Source organism: Monodelphis domestica, chromosome 1 (genome assembly GCF_027887165.1).
Source record: "Monodelphis domestica isolate mMonDom1 chromosome 1, mMonDom1.pri, whole genome shotgun sequence".
Lineage (NCBI taxonomy): Eukaryota > Metazoa > Chordata > Mammalia > Didelphimorphia > Didelphidae > Monodelphis > Monodelphis domestica.
This window is the reverse complement of record NC_077227.1, coordinates 360,828,357-360,853,910: the sequence shown is the minus strand read 5'-3', so window position 1 is coordinate 360,853,910 and position 25,554 is coordinate 360,828,357. Positions and strand designations below refer to the sequence as shown.

Below are 25,554 nucleotides of genomic sequence, written 5' to 3'. Positions count from 1 at the left end.
GGCAATGGGAGTGGAGGCAGAACAGAAGGAAGAAAAAATATTGTGGAAAAATGGATTGGCCTTGATGTCTGATTGGATGTAGGGTCAAAGGGAAAGAAAAAAAAGAAATATCTAGGTTTTAAGGCTGGATGACTAAGGAAACAAAACAAAAGTAAGGAAACTTAAAGGAAAGACATGTTTTGGAGGGGCCATGATGAGTTTAATTTTGGACATGTGAGTTTGAGGTTCTGATAAGTATCCAAGTGGAGAAAGTTTATTTACTTTAGTAGGAAATTGGAGCTGGAGGACTGAAGTTCAGGGGAAAGATTAAGGTTTTATATATTGATTAGGCAGTCATCTTTGCAGAGGTGATAACTGAACCTCTGGACGGAGATGAAATCCCCAAGTGATAGGGTATTCAGTAGGTCCGGATATTATAAATAAGGCAGGCCCCTCTCTTGACTATCAGATTTCTGAAACCCAGACCACTTGTACTACCCACCTTAGAAGGTTATTGCGAGGCTCAAAGAGATAATATATGAAAGTACTTTACAAATAACACTAAAAGATTCCTTAAATATCAGGAGGAAAAGCTTAAATGTTAGGGAAAAAAGTATGTATGTGGTAGCCGAGGAGAAAATATCAGAAAAGAAGGGATGGTTAGTGGTGTCAAGTTCCACAAAGAGGTCAAGAATAAGAATAAGAAAAGATCATTAGGTGTGTTCATTATTGAATTATATATTTGATATCATGTACTGAAATTGTAGTTTTTTGCCTGAAAGAATTTTTCAGCCTCGATCAGTGGCACCAATAACCCACGTTCATTGGACACTTTATTCACTATATCATTCATTACTCATGGCAACTCAAAGAGACAGGTGGTACAGGTATTGTTCTCATTTTATAGGTGACGAAACTGGGTTTCAGAGAAGTCAAGTCACTTTTATGTGGTCACACAGCTTTCAAGTATTTGATTTATTCATTAACTTTACTTGTTAATTCACTCAAGCAGCACTAATTTTTGTGTTATCGTTAGGGCTTACCTCCCTGCCAGGGGCTTTAATGATTGAATGGGTGCCAAAGCATACTGGAAACAAGAAGTACTTTAACAATAGAACATATACAAATCTATGTAGAGAACTAAGATAATATCATTATTATTTACTAATATATAAAAGGCAACATGTTATTGGGGAAAGAGAACTAGATTAGGAATCCAAAACTGAATACCAGCTCTGTCCTTACTAGCTATATGACATAAGATAGTAATTTTGCTTCCCTGAAATTCAGTTTCCTCAATTCTAAAATGAGGAGGTTGGATTAGATAATCTCTAAGATCTCTTCCAGGTCTAAATTGATGACCTTATTGTTATCATCGTTATCTTTGTTGATGTTGTTAGTATAATTGTAGTAAATATAAGATAATAACATCATATTTATTCAGAAGACAATGTACTTTATAATATTCTCAACCCTCAGAAATATAGTTCAGAATCTATGTGTTTATGGAAGAGAGCAGGAAGAAAAACCATAAAAAATCATAGAATTCCAAGTAGCTGTCACAAATACTCCACTGAAGCCATGCACTTTAATTTTTAAGACCTCATTTGGGGCTTTATTAACCTTTATTTAACATTAAAGCTTTAATAAGCTTGGCTATTTGATTTCCTAGCATACTATAAATTCAGTGCAGCAAACTAGAAGTCAATGTTGTAGGTCAGGAGAATGGGAGAACAAAACTGTTAGAGGTAAGCATTGACAATAGTAAAAGTGATAACCTGCTATTGAGAGAAGTCCCCAAAATACTTAATTTAAAGTAGATACAATATTACATAATGATTTACTACAGGTAGATGTTTATAATAATGATTCTAATTTATCAAGAGAGTTAATTCCATTTAGTATTTCAGCTTAAGAAAGTGTGGAAGTATATGATACATTTTTGAAATATTCCCATCCAAATGGGTTAAGAAGAAAAAAAAGTCTGGGTATTTTGTGAGCTAAATTCTATGGAATATTAAAATGTTTAGATCTTCTTATTCCTTGATTAATTTAATTCAACTCCACAGACATTTCTGAAGTGCCTACTACTGCTTCTACAACTATTATCACCATTACCATTACTATTTCTACTATCACCACATAGCTATTTAGCATTTATATCATGCTTTAAGGTTTGCAACGCCTTTTACAAATATCATTATATTTTACTCTCATAGCAATTCTTGAGAGGTAGGTGAATGTATATGTGTATATAAAATGTTATCGTAGTCAATATATAATATACAAAATATTATATTCAAAATTGTGTATAAATCTGAGGTCCAATATCCTACCAATCTGATTTCAGCTTCAAGCTTTGGAAGCTCAAAGATCTTTTTTCTCCCCATATGACATATTTATTTCACTCTTCCCCAAATAAAATCCTAGAACTATAGAATGTTACAACTGTAAGAGACCTTACATATCACCTAGCATAGTTCTTTCATTTTACAGAGGATGAAACTAGTCTAGAGAATGGAGGTCACACAGCAAATTCACAGTAGATCTGGGACATTATCCAGTTCCTCTATCCATTTCATCATATTTATCTCTTCTTCAGGTCTTCTGTGTCCTTTTTTTCTTGGTCGATCTTTATGGTTAAACTTTTCCCAGAGCTTGACCACTTTCCTACTTAAGGAAATATATTATAGGCAAGAGGAGGCATCTAACCCTGCTGGGTTCCAACTTCTTTCCAAGATGCATCAAAATTTGCATTTTTAAAAGAAACAAATAAAGAATAATGCACAGCTGAAAGATGGCCAGAGTAGGAAATGATGTATCTTCTAAGCTGAATTTATGAAAACAAACCATGAGAAAGAGCTCGTTTAGTTTAGAGCTTATATAGTTTCAAACCACTGGGATCTGGCATTGCCTGAATTGAATCCTGCCCTTTTGGAATATCTTCCTCCTTAGGAACTCATCAGTGGCTTTCCAGCTCCCAAATTGTCAGGATGGGATCCAAACTTTTATGTAGTGCAACTGGCACAGATCACACAGGCTAAGAATATACCTAGAAAGAGAGCTTTGCTCTCTCTTGCCACCCCCCCCCCCAAACTAATTATGCTAGAATAGCATTCATGTATTGAAAATCAAAGAATTATAAAAGAAAACTGGAAGATATCTTACTATTCATCTAGACCAAACCTATACATTTTACAGAGAAAGAAAATGAGACCCCAAGACTTTGAAACAGATGAATGAAGAACTAAGGTGGCTTCATGTTATACTGGGAAGAGAGCTGGGTTTTGTAGTCAGAAGACCCAGGTCAGATTCTGGTTCTGCTGCTTATTACCTATATAACCTTAGGCAAGTTAGTTGATTTCTCTGGGTCTCAATTTCCTCATCAATAAAATGAAGCGATTGGACTAGATGGATTCCAAGATCTCTTTATAGCTCAATGTCCATGATCTTAAGATTCTATATTACCTTTTACCCAATGATCTTTCTACTCTATGATCTCTAGCTGCTTATGGTTAGATGGATTTAATTAAGGGTCTTGGTTAGGTTTTTTTCTGTGGAATTTGGACAGGTTGATTGACTGAGAATTAGATGTCCACTAGGCAAGAAAAAAGGACTTTGAATGGAATATAGCTTACTGATTTTTTCCATATATTAGTAAGGAAGTTTAGTGTTAATGATGCTGCTTTCCAAATAAAATGGAAATACAGTTATCCTTTCCACATCACAGCTTTCCCCATCACATTTTTGATACATTGTGGGTCAGCATAAGAAATTAAATGGGAATTTTGGAGGAGTTTTTCAAAAGTTGCAGATGACATAAAAAGACCAGCAGACAACACAGAAAATTTTAGAAACTCAAAAATGTACACATAACCCCCAAAATTACAGTAAAATATTCTAAGTACTTAATAAAAGAAAAAAATTCAGACTTCTTCTCTGGTACAAAGGGAGGCCCCCAGATTTTTAATTTGTATTTTCTAGATCATAGTGGTGCTGGACCTCTAACCCCCTGCTATGTGGAAGGAATAATTGTATATTGTTGAATATTCAAAAACAGGTTTCAGCTCTCTTATCCTCAGTAGCTGGACTTTAGCTTGACAAAAAAAAAAAAAAGCACACACTCTCTTTGTTATTTATTCATGGAGTTCAACATAGAGAACTAATATAGCCCAACAGAATTTGCTTAAGCCTGGTTTAAAGCTACTTTTCTGAGAGGACAGAATCAAACCAGGATGTTAACAAAACACAGTGATTTAATTGGCTTTTTCCTACTTTTCCTGAGAAATTATATTTTATACTTGAAACAGGCAATCCTTATGAATCCAATATCAGAGGAGATTTTGTTAGGTAACAAAAAGAACTCTGATTGCCATCAACTGAACTAAAAAAATCTGACATGGTAAAGCTGATCTGAATCCAGGAATACTTGAGTTCAAATTCTGATTCTGACACATATTGTCTGTAGGAACTTGGGCAAGCCAGTGAAACTAAGGGTTCTGGGCAACTCCCTAAGACTATAAGTTTCTGAGAAAGTGCTGATCTGCATTGAGAATGGGAGTTTTCTCATACCGATGAAAACACAAATCCAGTCCTTGCCACTGTCCTTATAACTCATTAATATTGTTTTGAATTCAGAAGAATATTGTGACAATATGAATTCTATCATGAGGGTTTACAAATGTAATCGCTGTCCCAAATTTCAGTGAATCTTCTTTTAAAAGCTTCCTAAACATTATTTCAAATGGTTATGCTGGTGCTGATATGGTGAATGTTATATAGAGAAAAATATTTAGTTTTTAGTCACTACCACTGTGGTGTAATGTCTCTTTAAAAATCGTGGGCTGATTTAGTTTGTTTCAAAGCCTTAATTATACTTTTATGTTACAATTTCCTTATTTAAGTGTCTACTTTGTGTCAGTCACTCAGCATATGGGAATGCCCCCTACCTACCTCAAAGAGATGGATATTATTATCCTAATTGAGGAGGAGGAGGAGAATGCTGTGAGAATTATTAATACATAAATTAAAAAATTAATCTGGAAAGTGCTTTAAAGTCCCTGGAGATGGGCTCTACCAAAACACAAAGTATTTAACATTATTATAAGTGCCCCCATGGAGTAGATAAGGGCTGTTATCATGGCTAAGAGAGTAGGAAACTGAGGCCTAGAGAGGAAGCAAAATGAGTTAATGGGTAGGCTGTGATTTGGAACTCTGAGGTCATCAGGTAGGTAAGGAAAACTGATGTCCTAATGCCTGTCTCTGGCTTTTTTACAGTTAGGTGTTTCATTGTTTTTTTGTGTGTTTTTTTCCCCCAGAAGAGGAAGACATTTTCCATCTTATTTTTTTTAAACTTAATTTTTCATTTGGCCTTTTATTTTTAGTGTATACTTGTTTCTGAACATTGCAGCAGGGGTAAGGAAGATCGGAATATTAAAATCTGCTAAATTAAGAATGCTCATTAAAAATCACTCACTTATGGACTGCCTAGGTCTTCTTTCTTTTTTTTTATCCCCTTTGTGGCATGGCACTCTAAATTGCATCAGTTTTGTGCAGTTGACAAAGAGCACTGCTGCTCTTCACAACTAATTGAGCACAGAGATTATTCTCTTAGTTTTATAGATGAAGATACTAAGTCCTAGCCAGATGAAATGACTGGCCCAGGATCATAAGGCAGAGGCAAATCAACCCAAATCTTCAGACTGCCCCATCATTGCTGTACTGGGAAATGACTTCCAAATAAAAGGATGACTTTGATACTGCATTTAAATCAGTAGCGTAGGTGAAAGGGAATGGACTGGTCCTGCAAATACATTTCTACAGGGAACTCCTCCTGTTTGAGGAAACTCCTTCTGTCAGTGCAGGTTGGCACCTCCCTTGTTGTCTTCAAAAGTTGCTTCAAAAGTCATGATTCTTATCACATTATTATCCTCATCATCATCCTCATTATTATTATATTATAGGTGAAATCCTTAATACCTATTTTCTGCCCCTCTTCTTGCTTGGAACTGACATGGATTAAAAGAAACATAAGGCATAGCTCCTGCCCTAAGGAAACTCATAGTGGAGAGATAAGACTAACACACATGAAACTCAGAGCATGTTCTATGAGCAAGCACAGAATAGTATGGTGTGGAAAGTAAATATGGTAGGAGTTCAGAGAAGAGATAGAAAAAATAACATCTGAGATTTAGAAATTATTTTCTTTATTTTTTATACCCTTACCTTCTATCTTATAGAATCAATATTGTGTTTTAGTTCCAAGGCAGAAGAACTATAAAGTGAGGCAATGGGAGTTGTGACTTTCTCAGGATTATATAGCTAAAAAGTGTCTGAGGCCAAATTTGAACACAGAACCTTTGACTCTTAATCCACTGAACCGCCTAGCTTCCCCTTATAGATCATTTTTCAACCACACTCAATAGATTTTCACATATATCAATTGTTTTAGTCTTCTTTACTTTTTTGAAGGTTTCCATGGCTTATTGCATGTAAGGATATTACCTTTTCTCTCTGCTAAAGTAAATGGAACTTCTTGGGAAACTCTAATCTAGAGAGACAGAGTGGATAGAATGCTAGATTTGGAATCAGAAAGACCTAGATTTACATCCTGCCTCATCAATTTCTAGCTGTGAGATTCCAGACAAATCAATTCATTTCTCTTAGCCTCAGTTTCTACATCTGTAAAATGAAGACAATAACTAAGGAATTTACTTCTCTGTGTTGCTGTGAAGATCAATTAAATTAATGCACATAAAGGTTTTACAAATTTTACAAAACTGCCAGGAATTATGATGCATCATTAATTATTACTTAACAGTCTCCACAATTCTGTTTTAGTTCAGATCCATGCATATGTACTATTTTTTCCCCCTTCAGACTGTCAGGGAGATCCTATATTTCATTCTGATCATTCTTTTTTCTTTCACACATAGAGCATCTCTTGCTTTGACACAGACTTTCACACTTGAACACACACATATAAAACATACACACACACATGCTCACATACACACACTTCCATTGAAGTAAAACACTTCCCTATATGAAGGAACTCTACCTTCTAATCTACCCTTTGGAAATTAGAGGGGCATTTTCACAGTTACTTATAAAAGTAACAAATAAAGGCACATATGGATTTCCCTTTATCGCCACCCTTGATTGAATTGCTGCAGTTGTAGACCTCTTTTCTATTTCATCCCATTTCAGATGATTTTTTCACATGGAATCTGTATGCTTTGTGTACCTAGTTGGTGCTTGTTGATGAACAAAAGGGGAATTAAAAAATGCTTAGGTACCTACTCTGCACAAAACACTGTTCTAGTTTATATGTATATATATATATATATATACATATATACACACACACACACACACACACACACACACACATCTTTTTGTCAAATGATACCTTCTCTAATGGGGCAGAGAAGGAAAGTGTTAAATGGGTATTTTAATGTAACACACAAATACATTTAAATTTAAAAAACTCACTATTTTCAGTGGGTATTAGTGTTATATCAATGAATTTTGTTTTGAACTGAGGCTCCCTTCTAAGCCTATATATTATGCAAAGCTATGTGAAAACCCCAGTAATTGATTTAGGTTGGACATGCCAGTGAAATAAAGATTCTTTCCATTTAGTTCAACAGAAAAATATGTTATGGGGCAACTGATGTGAATCCATAAGTTGGCCCTTTTTATACTGATTAGGACAAAATACTTTCAGCAAATCCAATCTAAAAGCAATGATAGAGTTGTAATAGATCTTAAGAAATCACCTTGTTTAATCCACTCACTTTACAGATGAGGAAACTAAAAACCAAAAGACTTGGGCAAGACCATACAGGTGCCTCCTGAATCCCAGCGCAATTGAGGAACAGGCTTCATTCAGCACATAGATACAGTTTATTAAACCTATAACCATGTAGTGTCATTTATTGTAGCTATTTTTAAAAGAACAGTATAACATTAGTTTTTATGACCATTAATATTTGCAGTTGTGTAAATGATGATGAGGATAATTAAAAAGTCACCCATTTCATAGAATAGTCTGATTGCCTTGAAGGGTCAGCACAAAATATTCTCACATCATAGATATCATTACAAAATTGAATAATGATGACCCTCTGGCCCTTTCCAACCAACAAACCTTTTAATTAGTAGGACTTCTGGCTGGGTAGAAGAACAGGTAAGGTGCTCTATCATTTAAAATTGTGTGTGTTGCTCAGGATTAAGCCAAGACCACCATTTAACATGTAGTTAGCCATTTTTAATTGTATTTTGTGCTTGTGTTTTAAAGTTAGTCAGAGACTTCTGGTCCATTGTTTTGCACATCTGCCTTTTCTGTCTATTTAATGAGTCCCATTCAGATATTCAACTAACTGGTTCCTGGGGAGACATGGTAGATCTCAGCTTAGAACGAGATGACACTTTCAACCAAAGGGTCTTGAAAGGGTAGGTTGTTCTGGGTAATTCATCACATTGGACGAGGTGTGATTTTCAAGCCAGGAAGATGGCAGTGCCTGCTATGACTGAAAATGGAGATAATGATGCTATAGCTGAAAGGCAGAGCTTTGTAAATATTGTTGTCAGTGTCTTTTATATGAGTTACATCAAAATTGTATTTAAACAGTGACAGGTTAATTACATGTTTTAAAGCTTTGTTTTCTGGGAGTTGATAACTAAAGCCACTGAATAAGTCCTCTACCTTAGATGATGACAATTTCCCTTCAAATGTTTCCCTCCAGCTGATTACTCCTCATGCCATTCGCGTGCAGACCCCTCCTCGGCACATCCCTGGTGTTGTAGAAGTTACCTTGTCTTACAAATCCAAACAGTTCTGCAAAGGAACACCAGGAAGATTCATTTACACAGGTAAGAATTCCAGAAAACTTCATTTGGCCACTTGCTATGAAATTATGAATTTTTGGATCCTTTTCTTCCTAACTTCCTGTTACTATGAGGGTGTTATTTGTCTCCCAATGTCACCATGTGTGTTTGATAGTGAGATTGTTATTTAAGAATTTATTTGGGTGTCCATGTGGCACAAATGGGTCAGTAGAAACAGCTGGCTGCCTACATAATGTGGCAACATAGGAAATAAAGAGGAAAGGAATACTTCTGAGAGGTAAAAAGGGAAAGTGCAACTTACCTCTGGCTACTAAACCAGCTGTTTTTGTTTTAACCCAGCTTCTATCCTCATTAGAACATTTTTGACTATGATTGCTGGTCTCAAATTTTAAGAGTGGTGGGTGCAACTCCAATCCCCACCAATCTGCCCTTGGGTCTCTTGGACTGTGGCACTCCTGGGAATTGCCTGAGCATATGGAGTGGCCTCCTGTTGGGATGCTGATTATTGGAGTTGTTGGGTGAATCCTTTGTGACAGACTGAATAATTTAACCAGGAGAATAACATTAGACAGAGAGGACCACGGCTCTGCCGGGCATATTCCAAGTGCTAATAGCATGGACCCAGAGCTCTAGATTACTGGGGATAATTATTGGTAGCATTTCCTGAAATGGCTAAAATATTTGGTTATTTTTTCAGTAAAGGAACACGAGGCCCAATTAAGTAGAAATAGGGACTGTGTGCACACAAAGAAATTCCAAGGCAGTCAGTGGATGACTCTATTAACATATTTTAATTATAGCCATACAATTAAGCAAATAAATTTTATTTTGACTGTGACATTTTATCTCATAGCATCTTTCCTTTTTTGTATTTAATATTATACTGCAAAGGAAACCAGCCATGTTTCTTAAAGCAAAACACTTTCTCTTTCTTTCTCTCTTAAAAAAAATAAAAAATAAAAACAATTAATGCATCCTGACCCTTAGAAATGCCTCCCAGCCCTTTAAACAAAATGCAGGTTTGGTGCCCGCCTGACGATTAGTTTTAGTTAATTGAAAATTATAGGATTGACCCAAGAGGAAAATTTTGTTTGCACTCCAATCACTTTTACAAATTAAGGAAAATTACCACAATTTTGTTTAGCTAAGGTTTCACACTGAGTTCAAGAAATTAGCTCAGCCATCCCAACGAAGTCAGCACTTTGTTAGTGAGCACTTGAAAAATAATAGTCTATCTGGAGTTTTGTGGTGTATACAAACGGAGCATAGAAAAAGCTATGATACTTTATAGAAGTAGGCCAAGTGTTTTTAATTAGGCTCATTGGTTCAGTGTAAGTTTTGAAGAACAATCAAACTAGCAGATTAGCTGTTTCTTTTAAAGCTAGGATTTCTTGCCATTCATTTTTCCCATGAGAACTTCCACATAGCACAATTTTTTTTTTACAAGCCTCATTATGGGCCTACAGGAAATGGACCAATTGGAACTTCTGATACTGTAACATTCCTCAGCATCATTCCAATAGATGGGAGTTTTTCACAATGTTCTTCAGTGAACTCAGTGTTCTGGAACATATTACAAAACCACAGAGGCCAAATGTTTTCTCAGAGGAGCTTGGACTCTGTTTTTGGCCGAAAACATTTAGGCCTCACTTGCTGCCTATTTACCCTGCTATTAAGAACAAGAAAAAGAGGAGGGGGAGGGGGAGGGTGGAGAAGAAAACCCTGGTGTTGTGGGCGGTGCAAGAGTCAGCCGGGCATGGTTTCCTCTCTAGTGAAAATGTCCCTGCCCATTAATGGCACCATTTTGTGGTCAGGTCTCATTTAGAAGAAATTATTTTTAATCAGTGTTCAACAAAATATCCCCCCTACCCTCCCAAGCCACCTGGCTGCAAACTTAAAACACACATGCTCACATGCACACACACAACTTTTAAATACTCAAGTTTTCAGAAGAAAACATCTAGTGACCCATTTTTTTTTTAGCTTTTAAGCCATTAAAAATTGCTATAAATTTAAGAAATTGAATTTTAGTGGTGAGTCTCATTAAATGTTAAGGTCACATATATATGAAATGTATATGTGGAGAAATGCCAGATTAGTTGTTCTAGGAAAGAAAAATTAGTGATATAGACATGTGTTTATATGTGCGTGAGTATGGAAGACAAGTCAGATGTCTGCTTTTCCTCATGTATATAAAAAGGGAGCTGGGCTACATCTTTTAAGGGTTCTTGCAGTTCTAAATCCTATTGAAATTCAAACTAGGATAATTTTCTTATTAGTTGGTAGATTTCAAACTACATATGAATTAAGAAAAAGTCAGATCAAGTTTTAAAAATGTTTTGAAAGAGAAGGTTCCTTCTTTAGAATATTAAATTATGAAGTAGTTTGCAGCTATCTATATCTGAATATTGTTGCTTATTAATAATATATGTGACATTATATTTGCCTTAACAGAATATAATCTGTACTAATTGGTTGGATACATGTGGGTCTTTTGAATATCACCATTAAATGTCTCCATTATGGGGAGATTGCCTAGTGATCAATGCTAGTGATCCATATGATTGAGTCAGTTTATTTCTCTGGATGTTACCACATAATGGAGAAGGCAGGTAGAGGGACCATAAAACCTCTCTTCTTTGTATCCACCCAACTGCTAAAGTCCTTTTTCTACTATAACTGACTGCTGCTGCTAATAATGTTCCTTGTTCTTGTTCTTGATATTATTCTGGTTTTCCTCCTTCTCCTTCTCTTCTTCCTCTGCCTTCTTCTTTACCTTCTCCTCCTCTCATCCATATGATTTCCTCCTTTTAGTTCTTTTCCTTTTCTCTTCCTTCTTCCCATTCTCTTCTTTTTTCTTCCTCCTTACTAGCCATACTACTTTAAGGGAGGTACAATAATACATTTTATGTCAACAACAACAAGAAGAAGTTATCCCCCAAAATTGCACCAGGATGATTTCATTGAACATCAGGAAGTTTAGATGAAATAGAACCTCAAAAAGCAGTTATCACCTGCACAATAGCCCATAAAACATTAAATATACAAGAAGAAAAACAGGAGAATGACTTGTGTCAAGGCCATTCTATCTAAACCCAGTCAGAGAGATGAGAATGAGAAAATACAATCTCTAATATTCATAAAAATCAGCCCAGACTTATTGATAGATGCAGATGATGCAAGTTTTTAGATACTATGCTTTATATCATAACAGGAGGCAAAAATCTAGTTCCTACCCTATATCTAAAAAGACACAATCAGGTGTCCAGAATTCTACACCTGAAGTTTCCATTACTATTAAGTTAATGTGACACACATACTATAAATATAGACTACAAATTATCATTGAAAATTCATCAAATAAACTTTTAAATTAACTGTAGCTAGAGCATTTTCACAGACAAATGGATTTTCACATAAAACTGACCAATAAAAATTTAATAAAAACATTATTAGTGTATGCTACCATAATAGATACTCATAATCTCCAAGCTATGTGGAATGGAAAGCTCTCAAGATCTAGAGACGCAGTTTAAGAAAACAAACACAGATATACAGACAGACAGACAGACAAACACACACATACACACACACCAAAACCAACTAGGATTAGGCACATATCATCCCTGTCTTCTTTTATGTTCATAATTGCAAGAATACTTTCATTGAACCTAAAAAAGAAAAGCTTATATTCCAATTTATATTTTTTTTCAGTTAAGAATAGAAGTGATGTTTGCTCACTGTACAATAGACCTGAAGTGTCAAATTCCTGGCTTCAAAATTCCATTCCCAAAGGCTGTGGAAGTGGTTGAAAATGTAATTGAGAAGTGTCTAACAACATAAATAATAATATAACATAGATAATGTTTATTTGTGGTTTTCTAAATAAAAAAATGTGGCCTGCAGAGATGTTTGCTCTTTGAATTTGACACCACAGTCCACAGAACTTCAACTATAAAAGAATAATGGTGAAAGAGTAGTTTGTCATAGCATTGTTTCCCTTTTAACAGAGAGAGAGAGAACAAGATGCTGCCCTCACTGCTACTACCACTACTGTTAATACCATTTCTATGTGAATTTCAGTGATCCTATAAGATGTGAACAAAATTGTAACAACAGAAATTCTGTCTTTTATGTTAGATTGTTGTTCAGTTGTTTCAGTTATGTCTGACTCATTAACCCCATTTGGGGTTTTCTTGGCAAGGATACTAGAGTGGTTAGCAATTTTTTCTCTAGCTCATTTTACAGATGAGAAAATTCAGGCAAAGAGGGTTAAGTGACTTGTCCAGAGTCATACAAGTAAATATCAGAGGGCAGATTTGGACTCAGGAAGAGTCTTCCTGACACCAGGTATCCATTGTACCACTTGGCTGCCCCAAAGACAGGGTAGAGTCTATAGAACAGACTCAAATATTTTGGAGGAAGTAAAAAAAAACATATGAGATAGAGGAACTGTCTTAAGAGTTTGCTATGCAGTTCTTTGCTACTTTAAATTTAGATCTCTGGACACAGATCTTGAGCAGATTGAAAACCTGAGTCAGGCTGTTTTCCAAGATTCCTGTTAGCTGCTTGGTGCTCTCAGTTTACATATATTTCTGGGTTGGTTAGAATGGTAGAGGGTAAAATTCAGACAAACAACAATAAGGCTAGTTAGAGTTCCTCTGAGTCTGACTCTATCCTTCCCAGCATATTTTTATGTAAATATGTTAGAACTAATAATTTTTGTGTTTTTAATGACATTTGTAGGTGATGAAGGGAAAAAGTAAAAACAACAACAAAAAAACCCAACAGCTTTCTAATCAGAATTATTTAAAAGTTTTCGTTCTAATCATTTATCTAGTCAATCAGTCTTAGAGATAATTAGGAAGTGGTTTAAATGCTTCTCAAGTTCCCACCAACCCATCAAGGGACCTTCAAAATACTCTTTTAGTTCCCACAGCCCATGTTTCATCAATTGTGACATTGTTGAGTAACTTAGTCCCTTGTAAGTGTTGAAATCTCTCCTGCCAAAGTCTGATGGAGGAACTTTGGAAGCCCAGTGAGCATTTAACTGTTCCCAATCAATTAATACAGAAATAGTATCCTCACTAAGAAATAATCAACTGTATATGTAGGTATCACTTCAAAGTTAGCCTTTGTCAAAAGAGATCTTCCTTTTTCTAGAAAGAAAATAATTGCAAAAATTAGTAATGGATCAATTTGATAAATCTGTTAAGTAATACTTTTCTAATTGAAAGTATTTCATAGACTCATAGGATTATAAATTTATAGCTAGAATAAACTCTTAAATCTCTTCCATTATGAAGATTCCTGTAGTTCTACATGCTTTCATCACATAGCATTCCCCAGACAGGCCTTTGTGGTTTCCTGCCTCCATATTTCTGCCCATATCATGCCTCCCACCCACCTGGAAAGTTAGACTTTTACCCATTCTTAAAGACCTAGTCTAAATTGTTTTTCCATTATGAAGTCTTCATTTACCAGCCTGGGTAGCTTCCCTATTTAGATTGATGATCAGATATATTGCCTGGCTGATCCATTTATCATTTTTTTGATTAGTGTCCTTAATTATCTTTTCATTTTTCTAGGTTTTAACTTTACAATTCGATTGTAAGCTTCTTGAGGGAAGCAATTCTCTTTCTTTTATCTCTTTGTATCTCCTACTTTCACCATCTAACACAGTGCTTTGAACATAGTAAGCATTCAGAAATTATTTAAATGATTGATTATACACATTCATTGGCTTCCCAAGTGTGTGGGATGTACGTGTGTGTCTAAATAGAATTACATGGATCACAAATGGAGTCTCCTTTTTTGGCATGTAATGCATTTCATGTTTAATGTGTATTGAGCAAAGCAGTTGGAGCCTCTACTAAATGGGAGGAGAGGAGGAAGGAGGGAGAAGGGAAGAAATTACTTTTAAAACAAGGATTGATTATGATATGCTGCTGGCTAGCATTACGTGTGTACTGATAATTTTAATGTTTTAAGAAGTGTAAGTTTCTGCGAAAGCCCAGATTCTAGTCCTGGCTCTGACATTAATTCTTTTTGTGACTTTGGACATGTCCTTAAACCTCTTTGTGCCTCAGTTACCTTATCTGTAAAATTCATTTCAACCCTATCTACTTAATAAGGGTATTATAATGATGAAATGAGATTCAATAACATAAACACGTAAAAGGTCTTTATTAAGCACAGTAGTGTACTAGTAGGGTACTTTTGCTACCATCAGTTAAGGAGACCTAAATTTTATATCATGAAAGTACTTTGTATTGGGAAAAAGTATTATGGCAAAGCCATTATTAAGGCATATTAAAATGGGGAGATTTGACCAGGGATGAAGCAAGGCAAGAATCTGTTTTCTTTTACATCAGATTATTTTCACTTCAGATTCAGAAGACTGTCTAATGAACACTTACCTAACAGTTCTGCCTTTGCTGTGTCCTAATTGGAGAAGGCCCAACAAGAAAGAAAAATTAACAGCCTGCCCCTGTCCACATGTTTTGAATATTACTCCAAATGAGCCATTTATACAGAGGGAGAGAAAGAATTCAAGGCAGAGATCCTTGCCTCCCCCCAGCCCGGCAACCCCCAGCCACTGCTTTATCCACAGAAGGAAAGCTTTGGCAAAATTTGATCATGCCTGATGTATGCTAATGTGATCACTGAACCCTGGTCCTCTGGCATTTGTAAAGTTAAACATTGTCAGCACGATAATACAGAACAAAAATAATCACTAAAAGTATACAATGTACCTGTATGACATCTGTAAAACGGAAGCAATTACAGCAGAGAATAAAGCCAGCTCTGAAGGCAACATATTATTTTGCATATTTTATGTACACACTTTCCGAGAAATATGACCTTTATTTTCTAGTTGGAGTGGAGTGTAATCAGGACTCGAGCAGCTAGTGTAACAGGATCATTAAAAGGAATATTTTCTCTGACATTAGAGGTCTAAATGGGCACTAACCCTCATTCACAGCCTTAGCTTTTTCCTGTCTGCCTAGAGTTAATAAGTGATAAGGCCAGAAGAGAGATAAATCATGGAAATCCCTGTCCAAAGAAAACATATTGACTACAGCCAAGCAAATAACAGACCATAACCAATGGTCCCATTCATCATTCATATAATAGGGATATAAAGTATTTCCTACCTATGAAACCATATAGAGAGTAAAGGCAGATAAGCTCTCCCAATCTAAGGCATGTGATTTGGTTATTAAGAGACATGAACTATTTGTCACATGGCTTTAATCTTTAAGATGTGTTGCCATTTCTGAACTATAAATTTCTAGTAAAGGATTAGAAAGCTATTAACAATAAAGGGTAAGGAGTGAGCTTTATAAGTATTCTTGCTTGTGTAATGCAATCCTATAAACTCTGGAAACTCTAATCTATTTAGGATGATAGAGCATGATTTGTTCTTCAAAGCCAATAAACAATTTGGAGATTTTCTAGTTTCATACCTGGCACCATGATAAATTAACTACTCAGTTTCTCTAAATAGAGCTTATAATTGTCCTTTTCCAAGGGAAAGATAAAAATACGATGTCCTTTCACTTTTTTTCAGGATTTATTTCAAATTTAGGAATTTGGGATTTTTTTTTTCTGTTTAGCTTATCAGCCCTTTTGATATTATGGTTGTTTTGGCTCCTGATAAATGTTTGAGGCAACAAAGGTATAATACTGTATAATAAAAGTCAAAAGCATTCTCCTTATATGCTGATGAAGTTATGTTTTGTTTATACCTTAACTAACACATCTTCTTTTTTCTTTTTTTGGGGGTGGTGGTGATGGTGGAGGGTTCAAATCTGTGTTTTTATTGGTCGAGGGACCCATTTTACTAATCAGCAACTTTTCTGGGTCTCATAGTCAGTGTGGGTCCAAAGCAGGGTTTGAGTCCCCATTCTGAGGTGAACTCTCTATCCATCATTTGTACCACCTCTCAAGTTATCATGGGACAATAGAACCTCCCTGTATAAAAACACTTCCTTGCACATAGTGAGGTTCTTAATAAGTAGATGTTGAGTTGAATTCTGTAGATAGAACTTTGCTTTTCTGCCTATCAAATCATACACTGGACACAAGGATTTCTTTTTAACATAAGATCATAAATTTACAACCGGAAGGCACATCAGAAGTCATTTACTAAAAATACTTCATTTTTTATTAATGGGAAAACTGTAGCCTGGGGAGATTGTGAGGTGGCCAAGGTCAACCAGCAAGAAGCAAAACTAAAAATCAAAATCTAGTGTCACTCCCACTGTACTATATAAAGTTTAAAATGTGTATTTATCTTTATTTTTTGGCATTGATATAATAGAGTCTTTCTATTTATATACATATCATCTATATCTGTATCTTTCTATGCTAAAGAAATACAACTGTCTTAAATGAAGAACTCTGTGCTACAGTCAGAGAAAAGGTAGATGCCTTTTTGGGTCAGACTCAGTATCCATCTTGTCCAGCATTTTTCTTTGCTTCTAACTTTTATGATTCTGAGTAAGTCATAGGAGTATATAATTCCAAATGATTAGGGATCTTAGAAATCATTAAAGTTGTGCTTAACTCCTTCATTTGAAAAACAGGAAATAAAAGGCCCAGGAGTACCAAATGATAATAGAGTCAGGGCTTAGTTACAATTTAGGGCTGAGTAACTGATACTTCCCTGCTGAGATTACTTTCTATAAAAATGTGTGAATATATGCATATATAAATTCATGTCTATATATTTCTACATGTTTATGCATATATATGTATGTGTATATATATATATTTAGAGAGAAAGAATACGTTGTTTCAAGAGAATATAAGCTTCTTAAGGGCAGGGGATGTTTCCTATTTAGCTCACATGCCTTTATCAGATAGGAACACCTCTGTTGAATCGCTCAGACCTTTCAGCTATGTGATACAAGAAGTCTGTTCAAATTGATTGAGAGTCTTGGTCTCCTTGTAGCTAGATTGGAATAGGGCACTCAAGACCCTGATGGTGGAAAAGGGAGAAAGATATTCTAGCCAAGTCCTTGAGAAGGAATCACTTGCTGTAGTTTGGGGTCTGGTGAAGAAAAAGTTCCTGGCTTCAGTCTCAATGTCAGCCCCTCCCTCCCCCGCCTTCAGCCAAAGGAGGACCTTGTGAGATTCAGAAGGCCAGAAATTTTAATTTTTTTCGTCAGCATTTTAGAAGTGTACCCAGAACCATAGTGACTGGTACTAGGAAATGAGGATAATCTAGGAACACAGAGATATAGAGGGTCCAAAACTCTACAAGGAACCCTGCAGAAAAGCTATCCCATTACAAAGCAGAACTTCATGAATACCCTATGAAGGGGAGAAAATTACTTATGGAAACCAGGGCCTGTGAGTTACAAATTTACCATAGTTTCCCTTAATGTTTGGGTGCAATTTGCCTTGGAATCTTTGTACCCATGGGAAAGTATACCAAAGAATTTTAGAGGATGCTTTATAGAAATAATTCTTATTATATATTACGTGAATAAATAGGTCTAGCTCATTTATATTGATTGGTAATAAAGTAGAAATCATAACTGTGGGTGCTTGTAAATTGTGGCATTAGAAAACTACCTCTAGTCCCTTGAGGTCTGTTAGAATCTTCTGAGAGAAGAATCAGTTTTGCTCTGACTTGCAAATGCCAATATGATTGGGGGAATAGTTTTAGAACCTATATGTGCTGAAGTTGTCTTTGTATCTGCAAAGACTAGCATAGGGCTTGTTATTTGATGAGAAACTTTCTAAGCCAACCCATCCATTTTATCAGAAAAGAAAACTGAGAACCAAATAGGTCAAAAGAATATTCCAGTGTTATACAGAATTGAACACAAGTCCTCTGACTGCAATTACAATCCAGGGCATTTTCCTCTATACCATGTTTGCTTCTTTATTTAGTTAATTCTTTCAAATTTGTTTCTTCATCTATAAAACGTATTTAAGTGTTTTACCTACCTCACAGGGATGTTATGAGGATAATATGAATAAATAGATGATCAATGAATGGAAAAATGTATTAACTACTATGTGCCAAACACAATGCTAAGTACTGGGAATTTAAGTAGCAAATTGAGACAGTGCCTGTCCTTAAGGAACTTCGAATGGGGGAGACAACACATATACCAATATGATAGCCAGAGAGGGACATTGTAGTTTGGAAAGCCATGAGGAAGTCAAGAGAAGCTGGAAGTAGATGGATTGATATGTTTTTTCCCAGTGCCGTGGCAGTGTTGGATGGGATTACAAGGGGCTTGAAAGGGAGTAGAGAAATGAGATTGTGGGACATTATTTTTCAGAGTATAATATTAAATATTTCTGGGGCCAGCTAAATATAGTGGGCTATTGATTATTCATTCATTGAGAAGGAAAATGCAGGCACTGGCCTGGAGTTCTGGAGTTAAAAGTCCTACAGGGCAAGGTTGCTAGAGAGATTATATGGTAAAAAAATGTATAACCTTTGAGTGAATGGCAAAAATCAGTGATTCAGAAGGTATAGAGACAGGGACTGTAGATGGTAAGAAGATAAGAAGAGGGGGGCAAATGGGTGGCTTAGTGGATTGAGAGCCAGGCCTGGAGACAGAAGGTACTGGGTTCAAATTTGGCCTCAGTCACTTCCTAGCTGTGTGACCCTGGGCAAATCACTTAACCCCCATTGCCTATCCCTTACAACTCTTCTGCCTTAGAACCAATATATTCAATTGATTCTAAGACAAAAGGTAAGGGGTATTTTTTAAAGAAGAAGGAGGAAGGCAAAGAAGAAGAAGAAGAAGAAGAAGAAGAAGAAGAAGAAGAAGAAGAAGAAGAAGAAGAAGAAGAAGAAGAAGAAGAAGAAGAAGAAGAAGAAGAAGAAGAAGAAGAAGAAGAAGAAGAAGAAGAAGAAGAAGAAGAAGAAGAAGAAGAAGAAGAAGAAGAAGAAGAAGAAGAAGAAGAAGAAGAAGAAGAAGAAGAAGAAGAAGAAGAAGAAGAAGAAGAAGAAGAAGAAGAGAGGATATTAAAAACATATCTGTGACCTAAAGTATGGTATGAATATAGGAAATGTTATTGTTCTCCTCAAAGGTTAGTGGCATACCTAAGACATGATAGTTTCCTTTAATAACCTATTATGTCATTCATGAAGGTACTTAAATTTTGGGAAGCCATTAATATCTTTAGCCTGCACTGCCTTTTGGGCTAATGAGTTTCATAAATTTCATTTCCACTGGGTGAAAGAACTCCGCTTTTAAATGTATAAAAGATGGAAGTAACAATAAGTAGCAGGAGATAAGCATGATAATATGGCAAAGACATGTAAAAATAATAGCAAGTGTTAAACCTCAGAATAAGCTTAGATCAGCAAGGAAAGACAAAGACAATTGTTATTTGCTTCAGAATGGTTTTATATATTTGTGTGTGTATGTGTGTACACACATGGGTATGATTGGATGTTGTCATTGTGTCATCAAACAGCATCATTTGGGGAAAGAGAAGAATTGATGAAGGGACAATATTGCTGTTTGACATGATATGATGATAATTAACAACAGAGGGAAGACAGCTGATCATTCCTATTTTACTTCTGTTTTTCTCTGCCAAGGATCATGGGATCATAGAAATAGATTGAGACCTTACTGGTCTTCTGGTCCCACCTACTGATTTTTCACACGAGGAAACTGAGATAAGATACGAGTAGAGAAGTTAAGAGGATAGAATACAGGTTAAGACCTGGATGAACTCTCCCAACATTTTATTCAAATAATTTTAAAATAACACTTCAAATTTTGGAGCAGTGCTGTCAACAAAAGATCAGAAGGAATCTTTTTTCAAACCTAAGACAACTTAAGAGGTTCTAAGGAGAGATCTATAACTCTAGTTTGTTACAAGCCAGAGCATAGCAGGAGCATCAGCAGTGGGCCTGGGAGGTGATACAATCAGCAAAAGGAACAGTAGGTTTAGAACTCTCAGTTCAGGAATGGTAAGGGAATCAGTCAACTGATCAGAAAGACATTACAGGGAACCCTTTGGTGGTGCTGGTTGTAGCTAGCACTGAATGGCAATTCTATTGCCCATAAATAGTTCTGGGTTATGATTCTAGAATGGAGAGTAATGTTTATGATCAGTTATTTGGGATCAGGGGCTTTGGTAAATAGTTCTAGGGCCAAGAAGAGCATTAATACTTGCATCTGCAAGGTAGCAGTTCCCTTTCTTGGATAAATACTGGAGTGCAGACCAGGAGAGCAGGGACCACACCTCTCTCTGGATCACACCACCTTGAAAGCACAAAAAAAAACCTTGCAGACTCCTAGAAATAGCTCTGAAAAGGAGCATTAAAAAGCCTTCAGTTTTGTACAGTATCTACCCACACCAGGGTAAGTACAGCCCAACTTTAATAACTAATCAAGAAATAGGTTAGAAAAATGAATAAACAACAACATCAACAACAAAAAGACCCTGACCATAAAACTACTTTGGTGGTGGGGAAAACTAAGATACAAATCCAGAAGACAACAATGGGAAAATAGCAATAAGCAAAGCCTCAAAGAAAAGGGCTAATTGGACCCATGCCCAACATGAATCCCTGCAAGAGTTAAAACAAGAAATTAAATGTGGTAGAGGAAAAATTGGGGGCGGGGAATGAAAATGATGAAAGAAAATTATAAAAAGAGAATTAATAACTTGGTAAAAGAGGCACAAAAGTACTGAAGAAAATATCTTATTAAAAACAGAATTGGCCTAATGGAAAAAGAAGTACAAAAGCTCACTGAAGAAAATAAAAATAACTTTTTAAAAACTAGAATTGAGACTTCAAGAAACAATAAAAAAGTCAAAAGAAAATGAAAAAAAATAGAAGAAAATTTGAAATATCTCACTAGAAAAATAACTGACCTTGGAAAATAGATTGAAGAGAGAGAATTTAAGAATCTTCAGACTACCTGAAGTTCATTATCATAGAAAGATCCTAGACATTATTTCAAAAAATTATCAAGGAAAACTCCTTGATAGCTTAGAAACTAAGGGTAAATAGAAATTGAAAAATTGATGTGATAATTGAGACACTATCAGTATAATTTGGAAAAATAGGAGTTTCAAGAAGTGTCAAAGGTTTGGAGAAGGGCATAGCCTCAATTAAAAAATAGAGAAAATATCTGTAACATTTAGGCTGGTGAACTTGGCTTCAATTCTCAGTAAAATCCCAGATGATTAATGAACATCTAGAAAAGGGATTGATGAGTACAGAGTCGCTGTGACATCATCAAGACTACTGTGGAATATAAGTCTTAAGGTAGAACTTGAAACCTCTTTGTTTATGGGTTCTGGAAATTCCATGAAATTGTGTCCACTGTGATGGAAAGAATGCAATATAGTTTCGAATCTTCCAGGGTGTATGAGATGTGAGGACATTTGGGATCTTTCATTACTTTAAAATCTATTGTTTTTCTTATTTTCAGATCATGGACCATATACAGCTCTTCATATGATTTGAATTATGTAGGTCTATATTCTTTTTAATATTAGCAAAGCTCTAATCAGTCATAATGAATGTGTTAAGCACTTACTTTGTACTAGGAGCTGTGCTTGGTGGTAGTGAAAGATATATTCTCCACTAGTGTCCTACTTGATTGTCTCATTGTGACATGGAGATAATCCTGGGTTTTCAGAAGCTTTGCCAGTTGAGTGTACACTCTGGAATGTCCTCTCAACACATCAAAACTTTGAATTTGGGCTAATTAATGAACTGCAAATCTATTATCTACAGATTAGCGTACCTACATTCAAAGAAGGTAACCATAGACATGGAACAATGGATTATTTTTGTTATTGTTGCAACAAAGCTCTTGAAAATCATCTACCAAATTTTCGAGGTTGTGATTTTACTGTGACAAAATGAAGGATTCTTGATATTGTATTAAAATGTATTGAAAACTTCTATTCATAGCAGATATAGGAATCTATACAGAACCTCTCCCTATTAAGATGGGGCTTCTCCTAGGCAACAGAAAGATTGAAAGGATGGCATGTGCTTCCTTCTCTTGTCCTCACTGAACTTCTGACCACCCTCCTGAATGTAATCTTTCACCTTTTTCCTGTTGACATCAATTGTGGTTAACCTCTTTACATCATGAGATGAGACCTGAACTGCTACTTCCATTGCACCTGGTATGGCCCTTGGTGGTTAGCCTCAGGAAACACCAGCTCCCAGACAAAAGGGGGTTAATTTAGTGTTTTTTTAAAGAATAATATATATGTATTTATATATCCACAAAATAAGACCTTCAACTCCACTTTACACATTTGTGGCATTTCCTTTTGGTTTAAACTGATTTCCAAAATACACAATTAGAACTGGTGGATCATTTGGGGTTCGTTAGGAGATTTGGGGTAGCAGTGAAAGTCCCAGGAGAATATGGTTGGAAAGGAAATGACTGAAAAACCTTGTTTTCTTTCTTTTCTTCAGTTTCTGCAGGTCTAAAACTGGTATATTTTTAATCCATAAAAAGATATATTATGGAAGGAATTCACTTTGCAAATCTATTGGATTAACATAGAAAACTGTAGCTGGGTTTTTTGAGCTGAGGCACTGTACCCATTCCCATTCCTTCTAACTGAGAGGCCTCTCTACTCTGGACATATGGTCTGGACTAAGATCCGTCCTAGAGGAGCCTGGCCTTTAATGAGAAGGGGCTAGCTCCCCTCCCTTTTTTTCACACTCTGGCTTGTTAAACTCTGACGGGGTACCTTAGGGACAAATTATTTAATGCTTAGATTTTGGATCATTTATAGATCTCTACAAAAGGGGGAATAGAAAGGTGTCCAGTAAACAGTGAATATCAGAAATGGGTTAGGTATTTATATCTTACATGCAAAAAATACTGAGACAAAACATTTATGGTGAGCATTGACAGAATGACTTAAACAGGATTCAGTGACTTCACCACTGTTGCAATTTTCTGAGAGGCTGATACTTTGATCAGGACATAAGCAGTTCATGGGTTCACCAAACAGGTCTAGCTACATTTCATCTTGCTTTTGAACTATCCAAACAATTCCTAGTTATTTTCCTGTCTTTTCCCTGGGTGCCAGACCACTCAACTCATTGTATCTAGGACCTCTAGACCCGTCAAACTCAAAATGTTGCCTTTAGGCTTAGAAACATCTTGGAGAACAATTTAACAATTCTCAGGAAAGAATGAAGAAGTGGAAAAGGCAGTCAGTGGCACAGATACAAACTTGCCTAATTAAGTCTTCTGTTCTACTTACTATGTGGGGATGGTACTTTCTCACTCCTCACTAAAAACCTGAGAGTTATGCAGTGCCACCAGAGTCAAAGGAAGAGAGTTAGCTGGAAGCTAGACTTTCCTTTAATTGATAGTTGCCATCTAGTTTCACTAGGCTGGAGATATTCAAAAGACCGGAGGTTTGTGTGTGTGTGTGTGTGTGTGTGTGTGTGTGTGTGTGTGTGTGTGTGTGTGATATCAAAGAGACAGATCCTTCCAAATGTAGCTACCAACAAGGCTGTGGAAGTAGCTAGAAAATTCTGTATACCCTAAGGGCCAAAGCACTGGTGTCTTTGGAAATTTCTAGAGGAGACTTTGGCACATTCTCTTTCAGACGTCCCTTATAGGTCAATTCAATTTAATAGCAAGGCTAAAAGTTTGCAAAGAGTCAAGGGGTGATATGTCATGACCCAGGATATGATTTTAGAAGTCAGAAGTCTGAATTTTATACCTTGCCTTTCTCTTTTCTCCCTTGTATTGAAGACATTATTATAGTCTATGACTCTGAGAGATTAAGGGATTTAGTAGTGGTCACACAGCTAGAATGTAACAGAGGCAAGACTTTAACCAAGGTCTTCACTGACTAAAACCTGCCCCCCATCCAATATTATCTCATGCTTTTCTTCAGTGCCTATTCATTCCACAAACATATATTTATTACGTAGGATATGTATGCCAAGCACTATGCTTTGGGGTACAAAAGTACAAAAACAAGAGTCCTTTCCTTCCAGGAACTTTTTTTTTAACAGATCTTCTATTTGGCAGAAGAGACCCTCAGTACAATTTTTTTTTTTACACATTAGTACTACAAATTAAGGAATAAAATTCCAAAATGTTACAATTTCGGAATTAGAAATAACCCAAGATTTCATCAATTAAGCTCCTTTCTTTTATAGATGAAGAATGTGAAATGCAAAAAAGATTAAAAGAACTTCACACAGCTCACTAGTCGAAGAGCTAGATCCAGAACCCTGAGTTCCTTACTCCCAGTCTACCACTCTTGCCTGTCATATTTCCTCAATAGAGACAACCCAAATCTAACAAATTGATATCCTTATCATTACAGCTAGAGCAAGACCCCAATTCATGAATTCTTCTTCTTTACTGACTTTCACTAGTCTGTATGTGCATAGTTACACCTGTAAATGTTGCTATCGTTCAATCATTCAGTTGTGTTTGACTTTTCATGACCTCATATAGCATGCCAGACTCTTCTGTCTTTCACTCTCTTCCAAAGTTTGTTCAAACTCATGTTCTCTGTTTCAATAATACTATCTATCTATCCATCTCATCTTCCATCCCCCTTTCCCTTCAATCTCTTTTAACATCAGGATCTTTTCCTAGATAGGATATAAAATTTAAAGAGGAAAAGATCTAGAATTTGCTAAGGATTTAAAAAAAATTGTTCTCAAAATGGTATGCTAAGGTTGTTTGGTAAGCTCATCTCTAATTTCTAACGGCT

At 35.9% G+C, this 25,554-nt stretch overlaps 1 protein-coding gene across 5 annotated transcripts in view; it reads left to right on the top strand.

The window, feature by feature from the left end:
• EBF1 (EBF transcription factor 1) overlaps window positions 1-25,554 on the top strand; it is a 452,008-nt gene that overhangs the window by 348,636 nt on the left and 77,818 nt on the right. For all 5 annotated transcript variants that reach the window (XM_056811532.1, XM_056811529.1, XM_056811530.1 and 2 more), the window contains one exon: window positions 8,730-8,856. In XM_056811532.1, coding sequence (XP_056667510.1) covers window positions 8,730-8,856 — 127 coding nt within the window. The remainder of the gene's footprint in view (window positions 1-8,729; window positions 8,857-25,554) is intronic.